This window comes from Stenella coeruleoalba (assembly GCF_951394435.1).
Source record: "Stenella coeruleoalba genome assembly, chromosome: 20".
In the NCBI taxonomy this organism is placed as follows: domain Eukaryota; kingdom Metazoa; phylum Chordata; class Mammalia; order Artiodactyla; family Delphinidae; genus Stenella; species Stenella coeruleoalba.
The window spans coordinates 55,837,744-55,863,338 of NC_137166.1; the positions used below are offsets into that span (position 1 = coordinate 55,837,744).

The 25,595-nt window shown below is 55.4% G+C and overlaps 1 protein-coding gene across 1 annotated transcript; it reads left to right on the plus strand.

The window, feature by feature from the left end:
* Nucleotides 1-247: 247 nt before the first annotated feature.
* SSC5D (scavenger receptor cysteine rich family member with 5 domains) lies at nt 248-24,292 on the plus strand (the record flags this gene model as incomplete). The annotated part of the gene is made up of 14 exons (XM_079907684.1): nt 248-272; nt 731-757; nt 1,080-1,388; nt 2,086-2,205; nt 2,395-2,508; nt 2,856-3,164; nt 4,860-5,177; nt 5,399-5,575; nt 8,150-8,467; nt 10,667-11,239; nt 11,322-11,636; nt 11,794-11,961; nt 18,993-19,157; nt 22,234-24,292. 14 exons carry the CDS (start codon nt 248-250, stop codon nt 24,048-24,050), a joined length of 4,755 nt encoding a protein of 1,584 aa, XP_079763810.1. The 3' UTR covers nt 24,051-24,292.
* Nucleotides 24,293-25,595: the final 1,303 nt, after the last annotated feature.

Sequence of the window (25,595 nt, forward strand, 5' to 3'; positions counted from 1 at the left end):
TCCTCCCCAGGCCTCAGCCGCCGGCCAGCCCCCTCCCCGCCCCCCCCCTCCCGTCCCCTGCTGCCTCCTCAGCAACCTCTCCTCCTCCTGGCAGAGCGTCCAGCCCCTGCCTGCTCCTCCCCAGGTCCCAGGCGCCTCTGGCAGGAGCCTCCCTCTCTCCCTCCCTCCCCCCCTCCCTTGGCCGCTAGCTCCTCCCCTCTCCTGCTCCTCTCCCCATTCACCCCATCCCTGCCCCGACTCTGCAGACATGAGGGTCTTGGCCTGCCTCCTCGGTGAGTGACCCTTCTCCTCGGGGACTCGGGCCTGGGCCCCACCCTCTGACCCCTGAGCTCACCCACTGGAGAGCCTCAGACTTCCGGGGCCTCATCCCTGTTGCTTGGGGGATACAGGACATCTGGCCCTCCCTTGCCTGATCCCCCAGGGACCCAGCCTCTGGCACCGCCGTCCTACCCTCTTAGGAGCCCCAGAGACCTACCTCCTACCCCCCCACCCCCGCCCCACCAGCCCTGATCCTGTGGGGGGTCACCCATCATTTGACCTTTAGTCAGGCCCCTGGGGGAGTGCAAAGGGCCTGGGTGCCTGCCCTGAGGCATCTGGGGCCCCGCCCACCTCAAGGACCTGAACCTCGCCAGGCCCAGGCCCTCGACCCAGAGTCCTGCTTCCCAGCGCGGGGTTTCTGGTTCAGAGGCATGAGGCCTCACTCTGTCCACCCCTCCAACCTCCCTTCCAGTGGCTCTGATGGGGATCCAGGCTGTTGGTAAGTGGCCCCAAACACTTCTTCCATCTGGCCTCACTCAGCTGCAGGCCCACCCCGTGCCCAGCCTCACCCTCCAATGGGACCCTGTTCGCCCCCATCCGCCTGTGACCTTGGGCACCACTTCCCCCAGGACCACCTGGGCGACAGCCTCCTGCTTCCTACGGGGCACCACTGCTCCCCTGGGTACCCAGGAGTTGGGCTCCCCGTTAGCGGCCAGGACACTGGCCTCCCGGTGATGCCCTGCAGGACAGCCCCCAGCCCGTACCCTCCCCCTGGCCCCAGGGTCTCCAGGACATCACAGGCTTTCCTCTGTCCTCCCCAGAGTGGCTGCGTCTGGCCGATGGCCCCCACGGGTGCGCGGGCCGCCTGGAGGTGTGGCACGGCGGGCGCTGGGGCACCGTGTGCGACGATGGCTGGGACCTGAGGGATGCTGCTGTGGCCTGCCGTGAGCTGGGCTGTGGGGGCGCGCTGGCTGCCCCTGGAGGCGCCTTCTTCGGGGAGGGCGCGGGGCCCGTGTGGCTGAGCGAGCTGGCCTGCCGGGGCGGTGAGCAGCAGCTGGGCCTCTGCCCCCACCGCGGCTGGAAGGCCCACATCTGCTCCCACGAGGAGGACGCAGGCGTCGTCTGTGCAGGTAAGGGGCCCTCGACCCCCTCCAAGGAACATTGCTTCAGAGACGACCCAGGGACACAAGTCCTCAGTCCAGTAACTCTGAGAATCCAGAAGTCCAGACACCCCACCCCTGATACCCCCTGCAAAGCCAGGACTTACCACTACCTTGGAGGGTTCCTGCCTCACTCAGGGCCTGCCCTCTTTATAGCATCTGGGGATCGCATGGCGGGGATATTGAGTAATATCTTCCAAACTGAGGGGGAACTTTGAGACCAATAAAGAAAGCAGTAAAGAACAACTATGAAGTTTACTGTGGGGAACTCATACAGGCAGGATGGATCTGGTGGGCAGTGATCCATTTATTTGCAGCTGTGCTGCACACCACCGCAAAGGGTGCAGGAAGATTTAAAGGGGCCAAGGCTAGAGACAGAATCTGAGTACCAAGGGAGAAGTATGTTTTCCTTCCCCCAGGGGGTCTTATGACCATCATTCCTCATGGACCATTAATCCTCTATGTCAGCAAAAGGCATCCTTCCTGTTTTCGTATCAGACGAAGGCAAGGGTAAAAGTTGATAGGGAACCTCTCTGGCTTGGGCGTGTTCCTCGTGAGTGGGACAAAGCTCAGCCAGGCAAAGAGGGGAGGGGGCGGGGCCGCAGGCCTGAGATGGGGCTGACAAAACAGAGCCAGTGCGGTCCAGCCACACGCTGCTCTCCCGAAGGTCAGCGTGTGTCGGACTCCAGGGATTGGGACGACTCACCTTCAGTCCTGGATGGGGACCCCTGGCCGGGGCTGTCTGAGGAGCTGAGCCCCGGCTCTGAGGAGGCCCCGGTGATGCCTGGTGAGCCCCCCCCACATGTGCCCTGTCTCCAGCTTCGGCTGTGAGGGAGAAGGGACAGAGGCCCGTCTCCTCCACAATCCCGAGGGCCCCCGCCAAGGCCCCCTTCGGACCCCTGGGGACTCTCGGGACTGACCTGCGGCCCCAGGAGGTGCAGCTGCCGATCTCCCTCCCTGCTGTCTCCTCACCCAGCCCCCCGCCCAGCCGGGACCCCCCAGAGCGGCTCCCGGAAGAAGAGCCCCCGGCCGCCCAAGCCCGCCAAGTCCACTAGGGCCCCTTTGCTGACTGCCGGAGCCCCCCGCCAGGGTAAGTCCGCGCAGGCCTCCCCTCTGCAACAAATCTGGATGGGGTGAGGCGCTAGGCCCCGCTGGACCAAACTGGGACCCCCCCCCCCAGGTATGCGGGGGCACTGCATCCCCCGGGGATTCACAGTCAGGCCCAGGCTCCCCACCCGGTCAGGAGACCCGGGTGTCCACTCCCGGGACCCAGGCCCTTGGCCTGCTCAGATCCTGGCTCTCCCCTTAACAGCCGGCTGGCAGGCCCATCTCAGGCCACTGACCACCCCCCCACCCCACCCCCGCGGCTTGAATCCGCGTATCCCCAGCTGCCTCGCACGAGGCCCCTGACTGCCCCTCTCCCCGCCCGCCCGCCAGAGCGGCTGCGCCTGGTCTCCGGCCCCCACGGGTGCGCCGGCCGCCTGGAGGTGTGGCACGGCGGGCGCTGGGGCACGGTGTGCGACGACGGCTGGGACCTGCGGGACGCCGCCGTGGCCTGCCGCGAGCTGGGCTGCGGGGGTGCGCTGGCCGCCCCCGGCGGGGCCCGGTTCGGCCCGGGCGCAGGGCCCGTGTGGATGGACGACGTAGGGTGCGGAGGCGGGGAGCAGGCCCTGCGGGACTGTCCCCGAAGCCCCTGGGGCCGGAGCAACTGTGACCACAGCGAGGACGCAGGACTGGTCTGCACCGGTATGTGCCCGCCTCTCCAGACCCCTCCCCCAGGGCCACGCCCCCTCCCCGCTCACCGAGGTCTCAACTTTAAGGAGCTCTCTAATCCCCTTCCTTCCCCCCTCCCTCTCTTCTTCCCTCCCTCCCCCCTCCCTCCCCCCCTCCCTCCCCCCTCCCTCCCTTCCTTACTCCCTTCCTCCTTTCCTTCTCTCTCTCCCTCCTTCCTTCTTTTCACACTCATTAAGCCCCATCCACACCGGGCACAGACCCAGTTCTCACTCTCCTGACTTTTAGGAGGCAGGGGTGGCCCACAGGTGTGGGGTAGGAAAGTTCAAGGGCTGCACCCACTAGAGGAGCCTGCCCGCCTACCCGCACAGGGGGCAGGAAATGTTTCAGTCGGTGGATGGGAAAGGGGAGAGGGAGCTACAGAGGAAGCTGGGAGCCAGCTCTGGGCCTCACCCCCACCTGCCTGGCCTCCTGGGTGGATGTCCTCGCCCCACCCTTCAGGGATGCAGGACAGAAGCTCAGAGATGTAAAGCAGATGGCCCAGAACTTGACTGCCGTGTCTGTCCCACTACACAGATGGATCTGGGTATCTAGCGTGTAGGGTGTGGTGGGGATGGAGACCAAGGGGACACAGGTCGGGGCACAGATTGGTGGACCAGAGGCAGTGATGGTGGTGCCTCCGTGGGAAGCACATGGGGGCAGAAATGGGGCCTCTGAAGCCCAGTTCCCAGGAGGTGAGTTGAGTCTCCAGCGGGAGAAGAAGCTGTTGGGGAGAAGAAGTGAACCCCATTGAGGGGCCCGGGGGCTTGGTATCTTACCAACATCTCTGCTCCTCAGGGCAGCCCCATGAGGGAGCATGTCACTCACAGCTGGGTGATGCAGGCAGGAGTATCTCTCCCTCTCTGGCCTGTCCTTTTCTCTAGACACCGACTGCAGGCTAGAGAGATGGACTCCACACTCCCCAGAGGTCACCCAACTCTCACCCCACAAAGACCCAACAGAAATGTACCCCCAAACCAACAAGAGGTTAACATCTAGACTAGTGGTTCTCAACCGCACTCCCCAGGTGATACGGAGACATTTCTGGTTGTCATGACTGTGTGGGGCACTGGGGGTGCTGCCGGCATCTGGGGGGTGGAGCCCAGGGATGCTGCTGGACATCCTACTGTGCACAGGATGGCCCCTCACAGCAGAGAATGCCCTGACCCCCGTGTCAGGGGCGCTAAGGCTGAGAAGCCCTGCTTTACAGGCTGGGGAAGGCAGCTGGGGAGTGGGGACCTGCCTGGGGAGGTGGGTGGAGGGCATCAGGGCCAGCGTCCCCAGGGCTCATCCCTGGGGAGGCAGGGACATGGGGGGCAGTGGATAGACCAGAGTTGAACTCTTGGAGAGCGACTTCCCAGCTCAGAGTCTGTCCCTCACTTGCAAACTGAAGATGGAATGGCTGCTTTCCAGCCCCATCTTGGGCGTGAAGCGGGACACCACACATAGCCTGTACCTGCTCACCCATCCCAGTCACCTGAGCATGAGGCTTATATCCACTCATCCATCCTAGTCACCTGAGCACGTGGCCTGTGCCTGCACATCCATCCTAGTCACCTGCGTGCATAGCTCGGTACCTGCTCGTCCATCCCAGTTTCCTGCGTGCGTGGCCTGAAGCTGCTCATCTGTCACAGTTTCCCGTCTCTCCGTTCTCCCTCTCCCCACGTCCAGGCCCGGCCCCCAGGCTGCGTCTGGCAGACGGCCCCCACGGGTGCGCGGGCCGCCTGGAGGTGTGGCACAGCGGGCGCTGGGGGTCCGTGTGTGACGATGCCTGGGACCTACGGGACGCCGCTGTGGCCTGCCACGAGCTGGGCTGCGGGGCCGCGCTGGCTGCCCCTGGAGGCGCCTTCTTCGGGGAGGGGGCTGGACCCATCCTCCTGGACGATCTTCGCTGTCGGGGAAACGAGACGGCCTTGCGCTTCTGCCCTGCGCGGCCCTGGGGCCAGCATGACTGTCATCACCGGGAGGACGCTGGGGCCGTGTGTGACGGTGAGGGGGCCCTGGGGGAGAGGCCAGAGCTGGGGCGTCTCGTGTGTTTTCCGGAGGTGTACCCCAGGGCCCCGCACTCCCTCCGTCCAGCAGCCCACCTGCCGCATGTCTTGCTCATCGTGAAACCTCAGTCTCCATCGGGGGTCCTGGGGTGGCAGGTGTGGGGAACTGCCTGTAGCACAGCAGTGGGTGGTGGTCACCTCTTCCCTCTCACGCCCCAGGTATGCCTCTGGGATATGTCCCTCCCACGGCCCCCGCAGTGGGCAGCAACAGCTCCAGGCCCAGGGAAACTGCATCCAGGCCCCCGCCCCCCACGGTGAGCCAGGCTGCGCGGATAGCAGGCATTTCACCTCCGCCCGCTTCCCCTGCGGCCCCTCAGGAGCCTGGGCCGGAAGCTGGTGAGTCCCTCCTGCTCCCCGCACCCCAAATGTGGGGCTTAGCTGCTGCTGCTTTTTTTTTAAGATTCTTTTCCCATGTAGGCCATTGCAGAGTACTGAGCAGAGCTCCCTGTGCTATACAGTAGGGCCTTATTACCTCTTTTATGTATAGTAGCATGTATATGTCCATCCCAAGCTCCCGATTTATTCCTCCTTCCCCTTATCTCCTGGTAGCCATGTTTGTTTTCTATATCCGTGACTCTACTCCTGTTTTGTAAATAAGTTCATTTATACCCCCTTTTTTAGATTCCACATATAAGTGATATCATCTGATATTTGTCTTTCTGTGTCTGACTTATTTCACTCAGTATGACAATCTCTAGGTCCATCCATGTTGCTGCAAACAGCATTATTTTGTTCTTTTTTGTCGCCGAGTAGGGGTTTAGCTTCTGTTTCCTGCCCCTCCGCCACTCCCCACAGCCCCCAGGTGCCTCCTTCACTGCCTCAGAGGTCTCGGGGAGAGGGAAGGGTGGAGGGGAGGAGACGGAGCCCACACGCAGAAGGCCCCTGCTTAGTCTAATGCTCTGCTCCAGCTGTCTTGAAACTCACAGGGCCGCCTCCTTCTCGCAAGTATCGAAAGAACTAGTCAGTGATGTTGTTTTAAAATACAGGCTTTAGGGACTTCCCTGGTGGTCCAGTGGTTAAGACTCTGCGCTTCCACTTCAGGGGCCACAGGTTGATCCCTGGTTGGGGAACTATGGTCTCACATGCTGTGTGGTGCGGCCAACAGGTGAGACCACTGTCACTGCAGAGATAGTTGGTTTCTCACAGTTCCCAAGAGGAGGGGGCACAGCCCGCACATGACGCAGGGCCACACGGGAAGCACCAGGGTCCAGCAGGAGGCAGAGGGAGCGAGGGGCGACGGTGGGCAAAGCCTGGAGTGTGGCTTCATGGGGAGGAATGGACAAGGCAGGGTGAGATGACTCCGGATGGGCTGGTTTGCATCATTTCGGCGGGTTCTGGAGCGTAGCCGCTGCTCCTGGTTGTCGGGTACATGCCCTGGGGTGATGGGGCAGGTGGATGATGGCTGGAGTGTGTGAGCCTGACAGGAGGTGGTGGGTGAGGGCTCTGGGTGGGTTGGTTTCATATGAAGGGCACACTCCAGTGGTTTCCTGTCTCTGGGAATCAGCAATCCCTCCAGTGTCAGCAAGGCCCCGAGATGTCAAAGCATCAGGTACCGCAAATGAAAAGCCATGATTAATACAGCCATCTCCTCAAGGTTGCCGAAGGCTGAAAAAGTGGGGACTTGATCGCTGTTAGCTGAGGCCTGCTTCCCCTTTTTCTGAATAATAATAATAATGATGATAACAGCCGCCATAGACTCAGCTGTCACTGGCTCACATGACCAGTGCTGGTCCTTCATCAGGTAAAACTACCAGCCACTGGCAGGGTAGGTACCGTCTGGTTTCCACGTTACAGACGAGGCCACGCAGCTAAAAAGTCTGAAAGCCAGGACTCCAATGAGGGCAATTTGTTCCACAGCCCACTTTCTTTATTTTTTAAAAATCATGGTAAAATATACACAACGTAAAATTGACCATTTTAACAACTTTTTGTTTTTCTGGCTGTGCCACACGGCACGCGGATCTTACTTCCCCGACCGGGATCAAATCTGCGCCCCCTGCAGTGGAAGCGCAGAGTCCTAACTATCGGACTGCCAGGGAAGTCCCATTTTAACCATTTTAAAGCATATAGTTTAGTCGTGAAAAATACACTCATCATGTTGTGCAGCCATCGCCACCACCACCTCCAGAGCTTCTTCGTCATCCCGAACAGATAGCCCAGACCCATTGAACACTCACTGCCCTCCCCTCCATCTCCCCAGCCCCTGGCACACAGCATTGGATTTTCTGTCTCTGTGAATTTGCCAGCCAGGCACTGCGTGTAAATGGAATTGTATAGTATTGGACCTTTTGTGTCTGGCTTATTTCACAGAGCATAATGTTCTCCAAGTTCATCCGTATTGTGGAGTGTGTCAGAATTTCTTTCTTTGTAACGGCTGAATCGTATTCCATCGTATGGATGGACAACATTTTGCTTATCCATCCCATTCGTCCATTGATGGACGCTCGGGTTGTTTCCACATTATTGCTCTTGTGAATAATGCTGCTGTGAATGTTTGCGTACAGGTATCTGACTGAATGCCCATTTCACCTTATCTTGGGTGTATATATCCCTAGGAGTGGAATTTCTGGATCATATGGCAATTCTGAGTTGAGCTTTCCAAGGAACCACCCTTTACCCCTGACTTTTTTTTTCTTTTTTTTTGGCGTGCCGCGAGGCTGGTGGGATCTTAGTTCCCCAACCAGGGATTGAACCCGGGCCTCGGCAGTGAAAGCACGGAGTCCTAACCACTGGACCGCCAGGGAATTCCCTATCCCTGACTCTTTATTCCTGTGCCTGATGCAGACGATGGCACAGCACAGGCCTGGATAAACACTTGCTGCTGGGAAGGAAGGGTGGATGAATGGAAGGAAGATGGAGCGAAGGTGGAGGAAGGTCTGACTCGAATTCTTTGGGTCTCTCCCACCCCAGGGTCCCCCCAGCTGCGCCTGGTGGCCGGGCCCAGCAGGTGCTCAGGCCGGCTGGAGGTGTGGCACGGTGGGCGCTGGGGGACCGTGTGTGACGACAGCTGGGACCTGCGGGACTCGGCTGTGGTCTGCCGGGAGCTGGGCTGCGGTGGACCTCGGCAGCCAGACCCTGCTGCCGGCCGCTTTGGCTGGGGCGCTGGCCCCATCTGGCTGGACGACGTGAGGTGTGTGGGGACCGAGGCTTCCCTCGCTGACTGCCCTGCCGCTCCCTGGGGGAAGCACAACTGTGCTCACAACGAGGACGTTGGCGTTACCTGCACTGGTAAGGAGGCCCTGGCCATTCGCTGGCTCCGGGAGGGCTTCCTGGAGGAGGGAACGGGAACTAACATTGGCACTAACATCGATTGAGCGCCCACCTCCTAAGCCCCCGCCCGTGACCGTATTCACACCTCACGATGCGTCCAAATTGGTGGATGTTATGCCCATTTTACTGATGAAGACGCTGAGGCACAGAGAGATTACACAGCAGCTAAGCGGCACAGCTGGGATTCTTCCTCCTCTTCTTCCCGCCAAGAATCAAGAAAGTCTCCCACCTAGAGGGAAGCTGAAAAGGAAGAGGAAAGGAAGCAGGCATGGGGCACCGGGAGACGGCAAGAAGCCCATGTGACGGGAGGGCCACTTGAAGTAGACTCAGGCTTGGCCCGTGTTCATTCATTTGCCGTTATTTATCCAGCGCCAGACACTGAGCTAGGTATTGGGTCCTCAGAATGCAACGAACGCAACCCTGGCCTTTGAGAGGCTCACAGTTCACTGTGAGAAAGAGACGCCCTGACAAATCGCTGGAAACCCGTGTGACACATTATCATTTGGGAGGTCCCCAAGACCACCCTCGGGTTCCATAGTTTTCTAGAAGGATTCACAATCGGAAAAGCTGTCTCGCGGTCCAGTGGTTAAGACTTCGCCTTCCAATGCATAGGGTGCAGGTTCAATCCCTGGTTGTGGAGCTAAGATCCCACATGCCTCGCAGGCAAAAAACCAAAACATAAGACAGAAGCAATGTTGTAATAAATTCAGTAAAGACTTTTGGGCTTCCCTGGTGGCACAGTGGTTGAGAGTCCGCCTGCCGATGCAGGGGACACGGGTTCGTGCCCCGGTCCGGGAAGATCCCACGTGCCGCGGAGCGGCTGGGCCCGTGAGCCATGGCCGCTGAGCCTGCGCGTCCGGAGCCTGTGCTCTCTGCAACGGGAGAGGCCACAACAGTGAGAGGCCCGCGTACCGCAAAAAGACTTTTAAAATGGTCCATATCAGGACTTCCCTGGTGGCACAGTGATTAGGAATCTGCCTGCCAATGCAGGGGACACGGGTTCAATCCCTGGTCCGGGAAGATCCCACATGCTGTGGAGCAGCTAAGCCCGCGCTCCACAACTGCTGAGCCCGCGAGCCACAACTACTGAAGCCCACATGCCTACAGCCCGTGCTGTGCCAGAAGAGAAGCCACCGCAATGAGAAGCCCGCGCACCGCAACGAAGAGTAGCGCCTGCTCGCTGCAACTAGAGAAAGCCCGAGCGCAGCAACAAAGACCCAACGCAGCCAAAAATTTAAAAAGTCAGTTGAGGGAAGAGGCATGTGGGGCTGGGTCCAGGAGAGACCCTTGTGGAGCTTCCTCACTTAATTCTCCCAGCGACGACGCAGGACAACTCACGTGAAGTATTGCCAACCAGGGACGATCGATCTCCCAGCCTTGGCGTCAGAGTGTTTATAGGAGCGCAGTCATGAGATGCGGCTGGTGGCCCACTGGTGGCCCGTTAAGTCACAGTGTTAGCAGAGATGATTTAGGTGGCCCTGGCCCCACAGGGAAACAACACACTCTTACCAGGCAGGACGTTGAAAGGGCTTGGAGCTTCCCCCTTCCCCCCGGCAGCCAGGGGCAAAGGGCCAAACCTTTCTTTGGACAAGATTAACCCTTATCCTGCATCAGTAACCCTTGGCATTGCCCATGGTGTCTGCCGCCTTCCCTGTGCTGATCAGAAAGATGTAAGGTGAGCCGTGGCAGCTGGGAGGATGGAGTCAACCATTCTGCCTGAAGCTAAGGCACTTTCCCCTTTCCCTCCCCTCCTGAGGGCCACGGGAGCCACAGAAGGGTTTTGAGCTGGGCAGTGGCCTGGTACCACCCTGGTGGGGCGGTGAGAGCTTCCCCCCACACACGGGGTGTGGGGGAAGACCAGTCAGAGGGTACAGGAAGCCAGGCAGTGGCTGGGCAGATGGAGAGGATGGGTCAGTGTGACGGGGTGAAGGGGGGCAGTCACATCATGATTGTAAGTGCCCAGAGGTGGGATGGTGCCGGCTGTGGCTGGCCACCGTATGCCCAGGTCTGGCACAGGGCCTGGCTCGTAGGAGATGCTTTGTAAACGTCTATGATGTGAATGAATGCATGGGAACTTGGTGGTTGTCTGTAGGGGGAGATGAGAGAGGACAATCACGGTGTCTGCTGTCTCCCCTGTCCTCCCCTCCTGTCTGCCAGGGACCCCCGGCCTGGACTCCATCTCAGACCCCTTCAGTTGGAGCTGGATCCCTGGCCTGGGTAGAGATCCAGACGCCTGGCTCCCGGGGGAGCTGGCCACCAAGCCCTCTGCGAGGCGGACCCCCAGCGTTCCTGAGAAAACCACCACCAAGGCCCCAGGGAAGATACCCAAAAGCACAAAGAAGTGGGTGACCAAAAACGCAAAGAGACCGACCACTCAGCCCGCCGTGATACCAACCGCTAAGCACTCCAGGGCCACGGGCACCCAGAGTCCCCCAGAACTGACCTCACTGACCACCACCACTCCGACCACTGAGGCCTCCCGAAGACCGACCTCCGCGTTTACCACCAGGCTGACCACGGAGGACCCTCACAGGCTGACCTCACACACCACCGAAAGGCGGACTCCCCGGGTCCCCCGGGAACGGACCTCTAAGACCCTGGCAACACCGACCACCCAGGGCCCCCGAGAACTGACCTCTGAGGCCACCATGGAGCCATTGGCCGAGATCCCAGGAGTAGGTACTCCAGAGTCCTCCAAAGACCCAGCCCCCTCCCCCACTGGGGCATCAGGTGAGAGGAAGGAACGTGGAGGGTGAGGCTGACCCCTCCTAACCCCTGCTGACCCCTCCTGATCTGGGCTGTCTACCAGCAGGCCTGTTCCGGGTTCGTCTGGCTGATGGGCCCAACCGGTGCGCCGGACGGCTGGAGGTGTGGCACGCTGGACGCTGGGGGACAGTGTGTGATGACAGCTGGGACCTGCGGGATGGCATGGTGGCCTGCTGGGAGCTGGGCTGCGGAAGGGTTAGGCCCCGAGTGGGCAAAACCCACTACGGCCCTGGCACCGGGCCCATCTGGCTGGATGACGTGGGCTGCAAGGGAAGTGAGGCCTCGCTGAGCGACTGCCCCGCTAGGGCGTGGGGACAGCACAACTGTGACCACGAGGAGGACGTGGGGCTCACCTGCACTGGTACGGCGGGGGGCGGGGGCTCAGTGGCCAAGGAGTCAGGGTGGCATGGGGGTGGGGACCCAGAGTCACTCCAGGAGATTCGGGAAGGGGACTTCGGAGCAACAGCAAGGACCTCTGAGCCGGGTCGGGGCTGTCCCCTTCCCCAATTTCTCCCAAGGCTATGCAGATGAGGAAGACTATCCCCCCTGGACCTGGGACCCCACCTCAGGAGAGGACCTGGCCAAGGGGACCACCGCGGCAGCGGTGCCTGCACACGCTCTCCCCTGGGGCACGGCTGGGAGCACAGGGGCCCCCTCCCCAACGACGAGGCGCCTTCCAAGCACAGGTGAGGGGCGTGGCCGGGGTGGGGAGGGGCCCTCCATAAACCTCTGTGCACCTCCCTGCCGGGCTTCCAGAAAGATCCTCCTAAATGAGCTGGCCTGGGTCTCAGAGACCCCAGACAGGTTTTCCTGGGCTCCAGAGACTCTAAGAACATTCCCTTCCTGGACTCAGCAGTAGCGCTGTCCTCCAGAGCCTAAAGGAGACCCATCCCCACACCCTGCGGTGTGATTTGCGGAGAACCCGACCAGGCTCAGCAAAGCCCCGGCCCGCAGTCCTCCTGTAAACCAGCCGGGGCCTTGGGAGCCCGTGCCCCTCGATCCGGAGCCTCGACGGAAATCCTCCCAGACCTCACAGCCGAGGCCCACCCTGTCACCACGTTGTCTCCCCACCCCAGCCCCTCAAACCTGTTCTCCCAGCTCACGCTCTGGTCAGGGTCGGGCTATGGCTCAGAGGCGGGGTGGGGACATCCAGGTCGAGGGCTCTGTCCTCAGCCGGACCCCCTTCCTCTGGCCAGTGGGAGCAGCCTCCAGCCCCTCAGCTCTGTCCCTCTCTGCCCCTCCGCCTCTGTCTCGCTGTCACCTGCTTCCCTCCTTCCATCTCTGCTGCCAGGGGCCTTGACCCCCCTCAGATGTTGCCCATTTCTCTACCTTCCTCATTGTGTGTGTGTGTGTGTGAGATCTCTGTCCTATCCGTGCGCAGGGTCTCTCTTGATCACCCTCTGGTCCTGTTTCTCACATTCTCTCTCTCTCTCTCTCTTTTTGGCCTGGCCTGTGTGGCACAGGCAATCTTAGTTCCCTGACTAGGGATGAACCCGCGCCCCCTGCAGTGGAAGCGCAGAGTCTTAACCACCAGACCTGCCAGGGAAGTCCCAAAGGAACTTATTTTACTTTTTAATTTTATTTATTTATTTTTCCCTTTCAATTTCTCACCCTCCTCATCTCAAACACTTTTTTTTCACCGCCCATTTCTTTCTCATCACCTTTCTAATTTTTTTTCTTTCCTTATCAAGTTCATACTCGCATCATTTCTATTTCTCTCTTTATTTCCCCACAGTCAACTTCTCTTCATCTTTTCCCCTCTGCGTCTGGCTCTTTTTTCTTTCATTTTCCATTTCTCACTCCCCCACCCCCAACCCGTATCTATTTCTCACTGTACTTCATGGCCAGTTTCTCTTCATCTCTTCTCCTGTGTCCTCCTCTTTTTATTTACATTTTCAGTTTCTCACGCTCATTGTCTCTGTTTCTATTTTTTTTTTTAATTTTTTTTTTTTTTTTTTTTTTTTGCGGTACGCGGGCCTCTCACTGCTGTGGCCTCTCCCGTTGCGGAGCACGGGCTCCGGACGCGCAGGCTCAGCGACCATGGCTCACGGGCCCAGCCGCTCCGCGGCATGTAGGATCCTCCCGGACCGGGGCACGAACCCGTGTCCCCTGCATCGGCAGGCGGACTCTCAACCACTGCACCACCAGGGAAGCCCTGTTTCTCACTATTTTTCTCGGTCGGTTTATCTTTTCAGCTCCGAGTCTCTTTTTTCTTTCTCTTTCTCTGCCCCTCCTCGTCTCTATGCCTCGTCAGCCTCTCTCACCATCTTTCTCATTTTTTCTCCAAGTCCACACCCCGTCACCGCTGTTTCTCCCTGTTTTTCACGGCCAGTTTCTCTTCCTTTCCCTTGAGTCTTCCTTTTTCTTTCACTCTCACCATCGCGCCCTCCGCTGCGTTTCCCACTCAACCTCCCCCCCACCCAGGGTCGGTTCTCCCCTCAGCTTTTCCTCCGTCTCCTCATCCTTCTCGCTGACTCTCCATCCTACCATTTCCCGCGTGGCGGCTTCTTCCCCCGGCTCTGCCGACCCCGTCCCCCCGCGACGACCGCTCTCTCCCCCCAGGTGTCGCCGCTTCTGCTCCATGTCCGCAGGACCCCGCCCCTCGCACCTTTTCCCGCGTTTTTCACACGCTCAGCACGCATGCGCACTCCGAGGGCCTCTGCGAGAGGGGCGGGGCCTCGGATGGAGGGGCGGGCAGGGCAGATTTCAATCGCCCCGCGCCTTGTGACGTCACAGGCGCGATGCGCCTCCTGATTGGCCGGCTGGCCCACGCCGCGGCAATAAAAGCGGGTGAAGCGGGCGGTGACCTCACAGAGTGGCGTCTGCCTCGGTCTGGGCTTATTCCGGCGGGGAGGGTAGGGGGGCGCGGAGCAGGCATTGGAGGTACGGAGATTTGGGGTGGGGGGCACCTGAGCTGTGAGTTAGGGCTCAGTTTCCAGAGGTGATGCTCCTCACCTGGCAGTGTGGCCAGGATTTCTGAGCTTTGTTCTCTGCAGCCCGGCGCCACCTCCCTTATCCCGTAGCGACCCCTCGTGGCGGAGAGGTCCGATGCTGGGCGCGAGGCACAAATAAATACAGAACTAGGAATTGCACGATGGAAATCTCAGGGGTAACGTGTACAACCTTAGTAATGGGAAGACTTGGAGGGAGGTGCGGGGTGGCGTGGGGAGAGGGGAAACGACAGACAGGAATTCCTATCCTCGTTAGCAAGGTGGCCTTGAAAAAAATGACTGCTTCTTTGAACCTCAGTTTCTTCTTCCGGAAAAAAACGAAAACCGGAGCTCCAAGGACCCTGGAAAGAGTCAAGGAGAGCTCACTGTGCCAGGCTCGCATGATTCCAACTGGGTGACATAGGTCCTGGTGTTGCCCCTGTGTTTCAGGTGCGGGGAACATGAGGCTCAGAGAAATTAAACTTTAACTTAGGAGCCATTATTGAGATCCATTTTAAACGATTTCACGCACAGTTTGCTTGTTGGATTGGAAAAGATTCTGGAATAACTGAAGTCATTGCAAGAGTGAATTCTGTAGTACAGCTCGCTGGGTTCCAGCTGTGGCTGCTCTGGGATTAGAACAACGAGCTGGGTGACCTCAGGTCCCAATCCAATGAGCAAAATGTGTGTGAAATCATTTAAAACCGCAAAACATTGGTTGTTAAAAGTTATTTACCGTAAATGAGCAACAGCTGCAGGATCCCAGGGACGGAGTGATTATTTCTAGTAGAGCAATTGGGAAAGACCTCGCAGAAGAGATGGCGTCATTTTCACCAGCAGACACCAGGAGGAAGGGGATTCTCAGAGGAGCAGAGGCTGGAGTTGAGAAAATTGCATTGCCTGTTTAGGGCACGTCGTCTCTGCTAGACTTTTAGCTGTCTTGTATTTGGCTATGTCAGTTTCTGTTGTTGCCATAACACGGCCACACATTAGGGGCTTAGACAACACACGCTTATTATTTTGCAGGTCTGGAGATCAGAAGTCCCACATGGGTATCACTGGCTAGAATCAAAGTGTCAGTAGGGCAGGGCTGTGTTCCTTCTGAGGCTTGAGGGGAGGATCGTTCCCATGCCTTTTCTAGCTTCTAGAGGCCCCTCCATTCCTTAGCGCATGGCCCCTTCCTCCATTTTCAAAGCCAGCAATGCTGCATCTATCTCTCTGGTCCTTCTTTTGTCTTTACATCTTTGTCACTACAGCCGGGTTAGATTCTCTCATTTTAAGGATTTGTGTGATTAGATTGGGTCCACTTGGATTAACATAGGATAATCTCTTCATTTCAAGTTCTGGAGCCATAATCATATCTGCAAAGTCCCTTTTGCCAGGAAAGGTAACATATTCACAGGTTCTGGGGATTAGGGCTTGGACATCTTTGGGGAGCGTTATTCTGTCTACCACGGGATCTATGTTGTAGAGACTTAGTAGAGACTTTTTACATACTTGTTGAATGAATGAATGAATGAATGAACCAGTGAGAGACCGCTGTGTAAGTCTGGAGAGAGTGTACAGGAGATGAAGCTGGAAGCTTATGAAGGTTGAATTCTCACTTTCCATTTCACTGAAGCAAAATTTCTTGAGGCTTCCTGGATGATGGGATTTGGAGACGCAGACATTAATTCATGTCTGAAATGTTTGCTGTGTGGCAGGCATGAGTACTAACCCCTGGGAACATAGCAGTGATGAGCACAGCAAGGGAGGGGGAAGGGAGGGCTAAGTGTTATAATTTAAAATAGGATGATCAAGAGATGACTTACTAAGAAAGTGCCATTTAAGTGACAACCTCAAGAAGGAGAGGGGGGAAGCCATGCAGATATCTGTTTGGAGAGTGTTCTGTAGAGAGCGGACAGCACATGCAAAGGCCCTGAGATGGGCGTGTGCTTAGCTGGTTCAGGAAACAGCAGTAAGGTCAGTGGGGCGGAAGTGAAGTGGTTGATGGGGATGATGGCAGGAGGTGAGGTCTGTGGTCCATTGTAAAGACATCTGCTGTGATGGGGAGCCTGGAGGGAGCTAAAGGAGCCTTCCAGACAGAGGGAGCAGCATGTGCAAAGGCCCTGTGGTGGGACCTTGGGAGACGGGCAAGAATGCTGGCCTGGCAGGAGTGGAGTGAGCCAGGCAGGGGGAGAGTGATTGGGGATGAGGCCCGTGTCTGGGTTTTATTCTATGTGCAGAAACCCTTGGCATTTTAAGCACTTTAAGTTATGGAGGATGTGATCACATGTGTATTTTCTTTCTTTTTTGGGGGGGTGGGGGGGCGCGCCTTGTGGCATGTGGGATCTTTGTTCTCTGACCAGGGATCACACCCATGCCCCCTGCAGTGGAAGAGCAAAGTCCTAACCACTGGACCGCCAGGGAAGTCCCCCACATGTGTATTTTCAAAGCATTCGCTCAGGATGCCGCAGGGGGGTGGATGTAGGTGTAAGAGTGCATGCAGGGAGACCAGGAGGTCCATGCAGACATGACGGTGGCCTCAACAGGGGTGGCAGTGGAGACTGAGAGAAGTGCAGGTGTTCAAGCTACGTTCCGGGGGTTGAGCTGGTAGGTTCGAGTGATGCCTACCATCGAGTGAGGTAGGGGATGGGGACCCGCCTTTTACTGGACCAGGGAACGCTGCGGGGTGGGTGCACAGGATCCAGAGTGGGGATCTTAAGAGCTCCATTAGTGATGCGTTCGACACACCCAAGTGGAGATATGAGATATGCAATCCTGGAGCTCCAAGGAGTGCCTGGGAGGAGGGAATTTGCAGCTGCGGGAATGGATGAGGCTATGCAGATGGACAGCCATGTCTAATGGAGTTTCCACACCCAGTGGGGAGGTGGGATGACTCATGGACTCGGGATATCGCTGTATGTCATGGCTGCGCAGAGGGGAGGGCATCCAAGATTAAATGCCAGATTACAGGCTTCCCTGGTGGCGCAGTGGTTGAGAGTTCGCCTGCCGATGCAGGGGACACGGGTTCGTGCCCCGGTCTGGGAAGATCCCACATGCCGCGGAGCGGCTGGGCCCGTGAGCCGTGGGTGCTGAGCCTGCGCATCCGGAGCCTGTGCTCCGCAGCGGGAGAGGCCACAACAGTGAGAGGCCCGCGTACAGGAAAAAAAAAAAAAAAAAAAATTAAAATGCCAGATTACATTTAGAGGTTGCATGGTAATAAGAGCATCAATAATAGCTAATATTCATTGAATAATCTCCGTGTGCCAGGCACCATCTAAGTGCATCCCGTGTTTGTTTGTTTTTGGCCGCAACGTGTGGCCTGTGGGATCTTAGTTCCCCGACCAGGGATCGGACCCAGGCCCCCTGCAGTGAAAGTGCAGAGTCCTAACCACTAGACCACCAGGGAAGTCCCCAAAGTGCATACCATGGTTTAACTCACCTCCTCCACGTGGAACATTATGATATGAGTACTATCCTTGTCCCCATTTTATAGGTAGGGAAATTGAGGTCCAGAGAGGTCAGGACAGCGTAGGGCAGAGCTTGGATTCAAACTGCAGAATTCACACTCATAACCACTCCAGCCACGGAGACTGGGAAGAAGCCTGTGATAGAATTAGCTCTGAAGAACCCAGGAAGCACAGAGCAGGGTGTAACTTCCTCAAGGGGAAGCAGGGAGTGACCTTGGAATCAAATTCTAAATAAAAGCTCAACAGGGAAGGAGTGAGGTGCGACCCAGGAGATCTACCCCCAGAGGGAAGATGTTGCCGCTCAGAAGCAGATAGACCTGCTGGGTCTGAAACCCAGTGCTGCTCCTTAGCTGTGTGGCCTTAGGAAAATTCCTTGCCGTCTCTGGGCTTCAGTTTGGTCATCTGTAGGGAAACTGCAGCTTCTTTGCCCACCAGCTCCCCATGAGATTGCCAAAAATTTAAAATGTCTCTCAGCGGCAAGGATGAGGGATAAGGGTGGGCAGTTTGACAACATCTAGAGAGATGCCTTCCGCACGGCAGTCCCACCATTAGGAGTTGAGCAATTCCCACTCATGAAGAATCCACTGCAGCAAAACATTGGCCACAACCGAACCGCCCGTCCACAGGGGCATAAATAAATCGGCAGTTGTGTGTTCCTACGATAGAATGTTACACAAGGTTAAGAAAAAGAAGGAACTAGAGTTATATGCATTTAACTGAAAGGACAGCTTATCACTGGCCAGCCCTGTGACCCCATGGAGTAGGTGCCATTACGATACCCTTCGTACAGGTGAGGAAACAGAGTCGAGGAGAGGTGAAGTGACTTGCTCAGCCAGCTAGGAAGGAACGCAGCCAAAAAGCAGGCTGTGAGAAGATGTTTGCTGTACATATGTATATGTGCAGTCTTTCTGGTTGTAGGAAGCTAACACATGTGGAAACAATATAGCATTAGGGAGTCCCACCTGTATAGCTGAGGTGTAAAGGCATGCTTGGGAACTATTAACTAAAGGCTTCTCTGACAAAGGGAAGGGATGTGATTGTGCCTTGCAAGGGCTGTAACTCTGCAATGCTGCTTCCTTTTTTTCGATGTATATTTTAATTAAAAAAATCTCATCGATCACACACTAATGGATCACGAATGAGAATGTGGCCATATCTTAGAGCACATTTTGAGTACACACGGACCCAGGGAGTACGCCTGCACTTGGTGGGCTGACATTTTAACAGGAAGACAGCTTCAGTTTGTGTTCTTGATGGAGTCCTCCTAAAACCCAGCATCTTGGAAAGAAATCTTCACAACACTGTTATTACTTAGTTCTCCCCGTATCTCTCAAGGTGGCGAGGATGGTTATGAGCCTTCCTGGACATGGGATACACCTTCAGGAGAGGTCCCAGCCAAGGGGACCCCCACCGCAGGCATACCTGGACCCTCTGGCACCGCTGGCACCATCAGGAGCCCAGGCCATCCCTCTCTAGCTCCAAGGGTCCGTGGGGATACAGGTGAGGCATGTGGCTGGGGCGAGGGGGCCAGGGTGTTTCTGTGGTGGGATGGAGAGGTGGACTCCAGATTTCCCCATGGTGACCCAACTCTCACCCTAGAAAGACCAGGCAGAAATATATCCTGAGACAACGGGTTATTATCTATACCAGTGGTCTTCAACTGGGGGCAACTGGCAACATCTGAAGACATTTTGGGTTGTCATGACTGGGAGCAGGGAGGCTACTGGTACCTGGTGGGTAGAGGCCAGGGATGTTGTTACACATCCTCTGGTGCACAAGGTATCACCCACAGCAAAGAATCATCCAGCCCCAGATGTCAACAGTGCCAAGGGTGAGAAACCCTAACCTATACCATGTAAGTCACTCTGACAAATAAGAAAATGATAGGAAATCCTATAAGAGAATGGGCAAAAGATACAAACAGGTGATTTGCAGAAGAGGAAGCCCAAATGCCCAACGAGTATATCTGGAAGTGCTCACATTCATCATGAATCAGAAAATTCAAATTAAAACAATGACGAGCATGGAAAAAAATTTGAAAGGTAGATAATACCAAGTGTAGGTGAGGGTGTGGGGAGACAGGCATCCCCACTGGCTGTAGCAATTCGATAAACACAACCTAGTGGTGTTTAGTGAAATTAAATATGATTATATGTTATTACCCAGCAATCCTGCTCCTAGATCTATATTCCAGAGAAATTCTTGCACAGGCTTATAAGGGAATATGTGTGAGGATGTATTAGGGAATTGGAGACAAGTTAAGTGTCCAACAGCAGGGTAACAAGGAAGAGAAATGCAGTGGTTACATGTGATGGAATTTTATGCAATAGCTAAAGCAATGACGAGCTATATACACAGCAACATGGATAGGTATGAAAAACATAATACTGAGGGGAAGGTCAAACAGAATGAGATTTCCAGCAGCATATTATTTGCAGAAATTAAAAGCACAAACACAGAAATACAGATACACTTATATATTAACATAAACACATCTATGCATTCCGTATTGTTTAAGATCACACATATGTTTAAGGCCATATGTGAAACACACTAGAGTGGAGGTACCTATGGGAGAGGACGAGGGGATGGAGATTGGGGTTAAAGAGGAGAAAAAGTAAAATAAAACAAGAGAAGACATTGCAGGGACTATTAATGACAACGTACAGTGGGGTATGAGTAGCTTAGCTCTCTGCACCTTGGGTCTGAAAAATTAAAAATCAATACCACTCTAGGTTACTGAGTCCCTGTTCTATCGAACTAAGCTGAGATTCTTGAAATAATAACTAGGCACAGTTAACATTTATCAAGCAATATACCATGTGTCAGGCACTATTTTATGCACTTTATATGTATTATGCTTTAACATATTTATATGTGTTAATCCTCGTAGCAGCCACATGAGCCCTTCATGAATGATGTAAGTGCTATAATTGTTCCCATTTCAGTGATAAGAGAAATTGAGGCACAGACATCAATGACTATGGCAGTATAAATAATCATGAGAATGCTTGTCACGTGCTAGGCATTGTGTAAGTGCTCTGCACACACAGGATCTCTGAATCCTCATGATTACTCTACAAGGGAGGTATGTGGATATCTATGGTTTACAAATGGGGAAGAAACTGAGATTCAAGGCAGGTAAGTGACTTGCCCATGATTACCCAGCTAGGACGTAATGGAGCTGGGGTTTAAATCCAGGCAGCCTGGCTGGAGGCCAAGCCCTTTACTTAACTGCTCCTCTGACCCTGCAGGGGGACACGACACACCTCAAAGACCCTGCAGAAAAGTGGAATTCTGTTGAGCTGTGCTGTTCAATATGGTAGCTACTGACACAGGTGGCTATTTAAATTTAACTGAATCAAAAATTTGGAAAAGGAAGGACCTACTGTATAGTACATGGAATATACTCAATATTTTGTAATAATCTATAAGGGAAAAGAGTCTGAAACAGAATATGTATATATGTGTGTGTGTATGTATATATATCTGAATCACTCAGCTGTACACCTGAAACTAACACGACATTGTAAATCAACTATACTTCAATTTAAAAAATTTAAAAAAAGAAACCCATTCAAAGGTAAAAAAAAGAAAATTGAAAAAGGAAACATTCATTCATTCCTTAGTTGAACTAGCTACATTTCGACTGCTCAGAAGCCACAGGTGACCAGTGGCTACCATATTGGACAGCACCGAACATCTCCATGACTGAGAAAGTGATACTTAATGGCCTAGGCTCTGTATGTAAAGGACTTGGGTTCAGATCTTGTCCCTGGAACTTTCAAACTGTGTGTGACCTCAGGCAAGTTACTTACCCTCTTGGCCTTATTTCTCTTATCTGTAAAAAGTGCTTAAAATTCACATTTACCTGGAAGCAGGGCCTGGAAGAGGGTAAGCCTTCTCATTTTACTCGGGCCTAAAATTTGGGGGTATTCCAAACACTTAGTAATGAAGATAAATAAGATCTTAATACCATAGGTTAAAAAACAAATGAATGCAAAAACAATCCACGATGAACTAAATAAAATTTTAACTAAAGTCAGGATCTGACCTACCTCACCAGGATCTGACAGAGCCAGTTTTAGGGGGGATTCCAGTGAGGTAGGTCGGATCCTGTCTTGGATTAAAATTTTGACTTTTTGTTCATTGTAGATCTTTTGTATTAATTTTGATTGTTTAAAAATATGGCATAAAGAGATTTGTCTTGATTACTGAGATTACCCTTCAGATTCCCCCTCATGCTATGCACCGTCTCCCACTCCCCTCTCCCTCTTTATCTCCCTTCATCCCATCTCTGCCTTTCGGCCCCCTCTTGCATCCCAGGTACCCCTCCACATCCCACCTCCCCCCTGCCGCCCATCTCCGCATCTCCCAGAGGGGAGGACGCCAGGTGGCGCCTGGAGACATGGAGGAAGCGTGGAGGTGGGGCACTAGGGCGGATGAAGTCTGCCGGTGACCCGTGACGTCACAAAGCTTTCTGCCTTCCCATTGGTCAGCCCACCCCTAGGAGGCGGACCATGCCGCGGGATGGGCGGAGCAGACTGACCTCCGCCGGCCGTCTTTCCTCCAACAGGTTCACTGAGGAAACCGTGGCCCGAGCGACGGCTGCGGCCCACAGCGCCCCCCACCACTTCCCCAGCTCCCTCCGCCTCGCCGGGGCCCCCGGGCCCTGTCCTGACCTCTGACTCCGCGCCGCAGCTCATCCCCACAGCAGCTTCAACGCCGGAGGTGACCTCTGACCCTCCCGCCACTTTGCCGCCCAGCCCAGACCCGGCCTCCTGGATGAACTCTCACCACACCTTGACAACCCCTGGCCTTACCTTGTCCACCCCTGATGCCACCGTGTTTCCAGCGCTGACCCCTGGGCTTTCACCCACTCCACCACCCACCATGCCCAAAGAACTGACCTCTGACCCCTCTGCACCGGCGGTGGTGACCCGCCTTTCCCCTACCTCAGAGCTGACACCAGAGTCTGACACAACCCCAGTCTGGGACACATCTCCATACCCCAGCACAACTCCAGAACCTTCTAGTTTCCCAGACCCTTCCACAAGTCCTCACCCCACTACCATCCCTCACTCCACCATGACCTCTCACCCTACCACGACCTCTCACCCCACTACCACCCTTTACCCCACCACGACCCCTCACTCTAAGACCTCTCACCCCACCACGACCTCTCACCCCACCACAACCCCTTATCCCACCATGACCTCTCACCCCACTGCCACCCCTTACCCCACCCCCACCCCTCACTCTACCACAACCTCTCACCCCACCACGACCCCTCCTCCCATCACCACTGCTCAACCTATCACAACCCCTTACTCAACCACAACCCCTCAACCCACCACGACCCCTTATCCCACCACGACCTCTCACCCCACCACAGCCCCTTATCCCACCATGACCTCTCACACCACCGCCACCCCCACCCCTCACTCTACCTCAACCCCTCACCCCACCACAGCCCCTCCTCCCATCACCAGTGCTCAACCTATCACAACCCCTTACCCAACCACAACCCCTCACCCCACCACGACCCCGCAACCCACCACAACCCCTCCTCCCATCACCAGTGCTCAACCCATCACAACCCCTTACCCTGCCACGACCCCTCACCTCACCACCACTGCTTACCCCACCATGACTCCTCACCCCACCTCAACCCCTATGGTCACTGCCAAGTCCCTTCTAACTTCCTTGGGAACAGAACTTCCCTTTCCCTCTTCAGCACCAACAGTCAAGCCCAGCCCACACCCCCGGTTGACCTTCACGGGGGCCCCTCACCCCTCCACGTCCCAGATGTGGAGCCTAGAGCCCTGTCCAGCAACAGAGTCCAGCCCCTGCAGGCCCTCTCCAGCCCCCAGCGTAGACACACTGTCCACTGAGAACTTCAAACCACCCACAAGCCCGAGCCCCAAAGTAACCTCTCCACCTACCCAGACTCCACACTCAGCCTCTGACCCCACTGTGACCCCTGACCTCCACCTGTCCCCTATGGCCCCCCCCTTGGATCAACCTGCCCCTGACCGCCTCACCCTAGGGCCAACTCCTGGTCAGAGCCCTGGCCCCCTTGGCCCATGTGAAGCCCCAGTGCCACCTGTAAGGGTCATGGCTTGTGATCCGCCTGCCCTGGTAGAGCTGGTGGCCGCTGTGAGGGATGTGGGTAGCCAGCTACAGAGGCTGACACAGGCTCTGGAGCGGGACCAGCAGGAGCGCCACGCCCTGGGACTGGGGTTGACCCAGCTGGTGGAGGCCGCCCAGGGTCTGGGGCAGCTGGGTGAGGTTGTAAAGAGACTGGCAGAGGTGGCCTGGCCCCCCAGCACACCTGCACCAACCACTACTACCCCAGAGGAGGAAGAGAGGCCTCTGCGGGGAGATGTGTGACCTCATCTGGGGTCTGAGGGACTTAAGACACTCCCAAACCCAAATAGGAAAACCAAAGTATCTAATTAAAAACAAAATGTGAATGATGTTTCTGGGGGACTAGAGGAGGTGGAATCACAAGATCTGTTTGTGAATACAACAGGCACCATGTGAGGTGGTGAGGATGGTGAGGACGATGGTGATAGTGGTGATGAGTATGATGGGGGTTATGATGATGAAGATGAGAATGGTGATAGTGATGGTGAGGATGATTATGATGATAATGGTGGTGGTGGTAATGAAGATCATGGTGATGCCTATCCTGATGGTAATGTGATAGTAATGATGAAAGTGATGATCATGATTGTGATGGTGATGATAATGGTGGTGATGGTGATGATGGAGATGATGGTGGAGATGATGGTGATGATGATGGTCATGAAGATCATGGTAATGACTATTGTAATAATGGTGGTGATGGTGATGATGGAGATGATGGTGGAGATGATGGTGATGATGATGGTCATGAAGATCATGGTAATGACTATTGTAATGATGGTGATGATGATAATGGTGATGATGGAGATGATGGTGATGAAGATGATCAGGGTGATGATGGCAGTGATGATCATGATGGCAGTGATAATGGCCATGATGAAGCCCCACGAGGGCAGAAATCTTTTGTCTTGTTCACAGATGTATGCCCAGCCCCTAGAACAGAACCTGACACCGACTGCACCCTCCATTAATATTTTTTGAATGACGAGTGCGTGATAATAATAACTAGTGTTCACTGGGCACCTCCTATGGGTCAGGCTCTGTTCTGAGGGCTTTGCGTGCATGATGTCATTTTACCTTCATGAACACCCACTGAGGAGGGTACTTTACCACAGCTCAGCAGGGGGAGGGTGAACTTTGGAGCCTAAACGCCTGAGTTTTGAGCCTTTGAGGGCATGACCCTGAGCCAGTTACTTCACTTCTTGGTCTGAGTTTCCCCATCTCTAAAAGGGAAAATAATAATAGTACGCACCTCAGGGGCTGCTGTGATGATGAACTGATAGATTAATACCTATGTGAGAGTGCTTAGCACAGGGCCTGGCTCTTGATAAGTGCTCAATATGTGATAGGTGTTATTGTATTTATCCCCATTTTACAGATCAGGGCACTGAGGCGCAGAGACATTTGGTTGTGTACCCCAGGTCACTCGGAGTGCGTAGTAGAGTCATGATTGGTACCCAGGCCTGTCTGACCCAGGGCCCTTGCTCAGAAGATATTACGTGCCCAAATCAGATTATCCTCGATTCAAGGCTGCCTCTTGGCTCTGGGACTCTAGCCGTTAATTTCCTTTCTCCAGCCTCAGTTTTTCCACCTGTACAATGGGGATAGTGGTCGTTCCTGCCTCCTGGGGTGGTTGTGAGGATTAGATGAGCTAGTGCAGGTGAGGACACAGCTTAGCACACGTGCTCAGTTAACAAGAGTGACCATGACGGCTCCTAACCGTGCTTCTCTGTGCCGGACACAATGTGGACTCTTAATATACTACATCCCACCCTCACTATAGCCCTT